Below are 5,167 nucleotides of genomic sequence, written 5' to 3' on the forward strand. Positions count from 1 at the left end.
TAAATGAGTAACGGCAATTTTTTTCTATCTTCTAAAGAGTATTTATAAAACAGTATTTAGCAGCATCAATGGATTCAAGCGTGGCAACAGTAGTGAGGTTGGCCCAGGATCAGACAGTGTTTCATTCTATTGTGCATAAGGTCACTATGAGTCAGTACTGACTTGATGACACCTAACAACAACTGTCACCTAAGTGCACATGCCCAAAACAAATAAGATTAGTATGACCTGCCATGGCAATATAGCATGACGTAATAAGGTTGTGGACGTCTGTTTCAAGAACAGTATGCAATGAACTCAACAAAGACTAGCAAAACTTTCAAGACTCGAGAAGCTGTTATCTTATGGAAGCATAGGATGTAAGCACTCTAAAGGGGTCTCGGTATCAATTATTCCATTGCTTTCATCTTGTATTCACAGAAATGAAGGTCCTGGAGAGGTCAGTGACCTTAACTGACTGATAGCAGATGTTGGTTTTCACTCTGGGACTTCTAACTCTTTATTCCTCTTGCCCTTTCCACTATATTAAGAACTACAGCAAATCCACTGGATTCTGCAAAGGTGACTTAAAAACACTAAAACTCCAAACTGCCAAGAAATGCAAAACCACTCCCTGCCTAGTTCTCCTGTTTGGAGTTAAGGGACACAGAGCAGAGTGCCCAGAGAGAAACTAGTGAGAGTGTGGGGCAGGAGAGGGGAAGACCCCTGCAACAGGGTTGGCCACCCCTTCTGTGGAAGCAAAATTTGTTTTTTTCTGTTTTAATTCCTGATGATTTGGAACACAAGATTTGTTTTGGAGAAGTAGGAGAAAACAGTTTTTAAAAGAAGTAGGTTAAAGACCTGAATAGCTGTGGAATATTTGAAAGAAGGGTGTTAGAGAAAATGTGAGTGATAATCTTGTGAGATCATACGTTTTTCTGAAAATTGGCCTCCCAACCTTTGTTCATCATGTACAGAAGACGGAAATGATACCAAAGAGGAAAGAGTGCCTGGTAGAAGCTATAATGGCAAACATAACCTAGCTGCCACCTATGCAATATTTTAAAATAAACATTGTAAAGCAGAAATAATTTTATGCTTTAAAGGACATTTTTGTTGTTCTTCTTGTCACTGTTGTTGCGGTGGTTGTTATTTAAAACAGAAAGAATTGTATGCAGAGTCCAAACTGCAATTGGATTTAATTTTATCCTTACTGTATTTACATAGTGAAATGCCCCTCAAGTCATCAGTCCCTGGTATGAGAAATTTGAACACTGGAAGTCCATGAACCATGACTTTCATGAGTTTTTTTCTTCTACCAGCTTACCGGGTTTTGGTAAGACCAGTCATTGTGAAGCTGGCATCAAAATGAAAGTTAAGTGCCTTTTGGACCAACGTTTTCACGTTGTTCTGTTTGACTCTTTGGTTCATGGGCAATGGTTGTACAAGCTCGTCTAAAATATTCCAGCTTCGCTCTCACCAACATAATACTGCTTTGTACTATAATCATTTTCTTTAAAATGTTTAATAAAGAACTGAACAAATTGTTCAACTATATAATTTGTTGTAAGGATTCCCAGGAGGTAGAAACTGATAACCACTTGACTATTAACTGAAAGATAGGTGGTTTGAACCTACCCAGAGGGCTCTCCAAAGACTGGCCTGATGATGTGCTTTCAAAGGTGTTCTTGAGCGTTCTACTCTGCACACATGGGCTTGCCATGAGTGAGAATTGACTAGACCGGTAACTAACAACAACAATCCATTGTAACAGTTATGAATCTTGCTCTTGAAATTCAGGTTTGAAAGAAAAACAATGCTGTACTTGATTTTTATGAATCTAAACTGAATTTGATTCTGAGTTCCCAATCCACATGGGAAGATGCTGCATCTTTAATGAACATTAGGAAGGTCCCCCTCCCTTTAGTCTTCTGCATATACTACTTATTTCCTATAGTCTTTCAGAGTGTTTGAGAAGTTAAGTCCCTGAGTATCCCAGAAGTAAAACATGTAGTAGATGGAAAAGAGTAACTAGGCTCTTCAATCCAGTGGCTCAGGTGATACCTGGAACTCAGGGTTCTGGTTCCCTTAGTAATCCACACCGTCAGTCCACCCCACCTCCCTCCCTAGGTTGTCCCCCTCCTTGAGGTGCTTTGATGGAGCTGGCACCAGGTCTTCCTACTCCACTTGCTCGTATCCCTTTACCCCACTGTTCTGCTTCTGCCCTTACAAAAGGTTCCCCATTTCTTCTGAAACACCTCAGTGAACTCAGGCTTCCACAAAAGGTCTGGTATGTGGGTGGAGGGTGGCAGGGTGTTGTGGAGAGAAGGAAGAAAGGTTGCCTTTAAGCAAATTCTCTTTCTGCCTTGCTACACTAACTCCCAGAGACGGGAGTATCACTGAGGCCTAGTTACTGTTTCAACCAGGGACCGGGAACATGCAGTGAGAATCAAAGGTGCATTCATCATGTCATACTTAATCCTACCATAGTTGCCAAAGTGTAAGCAAGACAGAATTGTGGTCACAAATAGATTCAGAATATTTTTCATTGATTTTTTAAGGAATATGAAAACTAAGGAACTTCTCTAATGGACTTATCATAACAGGTGACACATACAGGTCTAAGTGCTTTATATGCATTAAATCTTCAGAACAACCACATGAGGAAGGTACTGTTATTTTTCCTATCTTACAAATGAGGAAACTGAGGCATGGAGAGGTGAAATAACTTGGCCTGTCCCCATGATTAAGAAGTAGCGGCACTAGAACATGCACCAAATAGTTCATTGTCAGACCCTGCATTCTCAGACCACCACTATCTTCCTACCTTTGTTTGTTGTTAGGGACCTTCGAGTCATTTCAGGCCCATAGTGACCCTATGTCCAGCAGAACGAAACTCTGCCCAGTCCTGCGCCATCCTCACAATTGCTGCTACGCTTGAGCCCATTTAGTACATGGCAGTTTATAAAGTACCAAGGGAGGGAGCAGCAGTGGCGCTTGGACTCTCCTCAGAAAGCAAGGACCAAAGCACATTGTTGATACCATTCAGAATCCTAAATGATCTTCCTTTGACTATTTTCACTCAGGTAATGATCCATTCACCATCGTCAATGCAAACACTGGGAAGTGCATCAAGCCACTCAATGACTGGATAGTTGCAAAAGACTGTCAGGAAACGGAGGACATGTTATGGAAGTGGGTGTCCCAGCATCGGCTCTTTCATTTGCAATCCCAGAAGTGCCTTGGTTTAGATATCACCAAACCTGTGGATTCCTTGAGAATGTTCAGCTGTGACTCCAACGCCATGCTATGGTGGAAGTGTGAGCGCGAGTCTCTGTATGGTGCCGCACAATACAGGTTATCTTTGAAGGGTGGACACGCAGTAGCAAGTACAAATTCATCTGATGTCTGGATGAAAGGAGGCACGGAAGAGAGCCTTTGTGAGCAGCCTTACCATGGTGAGTACTTAAGAGGGACTGATTCATTGACTGTTGTGCTCATTAAATGTGGCTTTGAGCATGCACAATCAGATGAGGGAAATGAGCTAGCATTCAGTTCCAGTCACTGTGTAGTGACTTTGAGCTAACTTCCTACCACATTCCTGTGTTGTCTGTGGTATTTTCCCCCTTTTTACAGGTAAGATTTTGCTTGAGGGCACACAGCCATTTTGTAGTAAACCTGGCATTTGAAATCTCTGTGATGCCCGAACCTATGTACTTCCTATGATACCATTCAGAACTCTCAAGGAAAGAAAACTTTAGAGTAACAGGAAGTCCTTCATACAGAATAAATGTCGAGCTTATTCTAATTTTTAATAAAAGTAGAAGAGATTAAAAAAAAGGTATTTTTCCTTGCTTACATTTAAAACAACTTTAATTGTTGTATATATATGTATAGGTGTGTGTGTGTGTATATAGCAAATCATTTGCTGTTTTAACTGTTTTGTGTCTAACTCAGTAACATTAATTGCATTCGCCCTGTTGTGTATCCATCACCATTATCCTTTTCCAAAAGTTGTTCATTACTCCAAACAGAAATTGATTACCCCGTAAGCAATAACTGGACCGCAAGATTGGTTCGAACCACAGGTTGGCAGTTCTAACTCACCAGTCGCTCCTTGGAAATACTATATGGGTTGCTATCAGTTGGAACCAACTCGACAACACTTAACAACAACAATAAGCAATAACTTGCCATTCCATTTCTCCCAGCCTAATATCTGTAGTTAAATTTTGGTCTCTGTGTACTTAACTGTTCCAGATATTTCATATAGGTGTAATCATATATGAATCAAATGTCCTTTCATATCTGATATAGTTTGCTCAGCATGGTGTTTTCAAGGTTGATCCATGCATGCCATGCCATGAATCAGAACTTTCTTTATAATGGCTCACTATTTCATTGTGTGGCGCTGTGGGTTAATGCACCAGACTGCAAAGCCGTTTAAACTGCAAGGTCGGCAGTTCAAGCTCACCAGCTGCTCCTTGGAAATCCTCTACAGGGTCGCTATGGGTCAGAATCGACTCGACAGCACTTAACAACAACAACAACAACATTTCATTGTACTGGTGTGACGCTTTGGGTTAATATGCTGGACTACAAACTTAGTGTGAACCGAAAGGTCAGTGGTTCAAACTCACTAGCTGCACCTCGAAAACCCTTGCTGTGGGTCGGAACCGACTCGATGGCACTCAACAACAACAACATTTCATTGGATGGCTATGCCACATTTTGTTTATTCATTTATTTTTTATTGGACACTAGGGTTGTTTCCACTTTTTGGCTATTGTAAATAGCACTGCATGAACCATGGTGTGTATCCTTGTCTACAGATTTTGATAGGGAAAAATTTTACTAGCCTTATGCTGGTGTACTTACTTTTATTTTTGGCATGGCTATCAGAGTTTGAGGGTCACGGAGTGATTCTGTAGGGTAAGCACTGGACTGAAAACCACACAAGGTCAGTAGTTCTAGACCACCAGTTGCTCCACAGGAGAAAGATGAAGTTCTCTGCAGCTTTGGAAACCCTATTACAGGGTCACTATGAGTCAGAACAAACTCAACAGCATTTAACAAAAACAATAATTACATTTTGATGTTTGTATCTGTTATTCAGCATTTTAAGAATGGATTTCTTAGTTGCTCCCCAAAATAGCTATATTTATATATATATGGCTATTTTTATATT

At 40.7% G+C, this 5,167-nt stretch overlaps 1 protein-coding gene across 1 annotated transcript in view; it reads left to right on the forward strand.

Moving 5' to 3' along the window:
* The first annotated feature begins 1,415 nt into the window (after positions 1-1,415).
* Positions 1,416-5,167, forward strand: part of LY75 (lymphocyte antigen 75) — a 127,460-nt gene continuing 123,708 nt past the window's right edge. Inside the window, exons 1-2 of the mRNA XM_006872043.1 lie at positions 1,416-1,476; positions 3,066-3,437. Of these exons, the coding sequence (XP_006872105.1) occupies positions 1,416-1,476; positions 3,066-3,437 (433 nt within the window). The remainder of the gene's footprint in view (positions 1,477-3,065; positions 3,438-5,167) is intronic.

This window comes from Chrysochloris asiatica, unplaced genomic scaffold (assembly GCF_000296735.1).
Source record: "Chrysochloris asiatica unplaced genomic scaffold, ChrAsi1.0 scaffold00181, whole genome shotgun sequence".
Lineage (NCBI taxonomy): Eukaryota > Metazoa > Chordata > Mammalia > Afrosoricida > Chrysochloridae > Chrysochloris > Chrysochloris asiatica.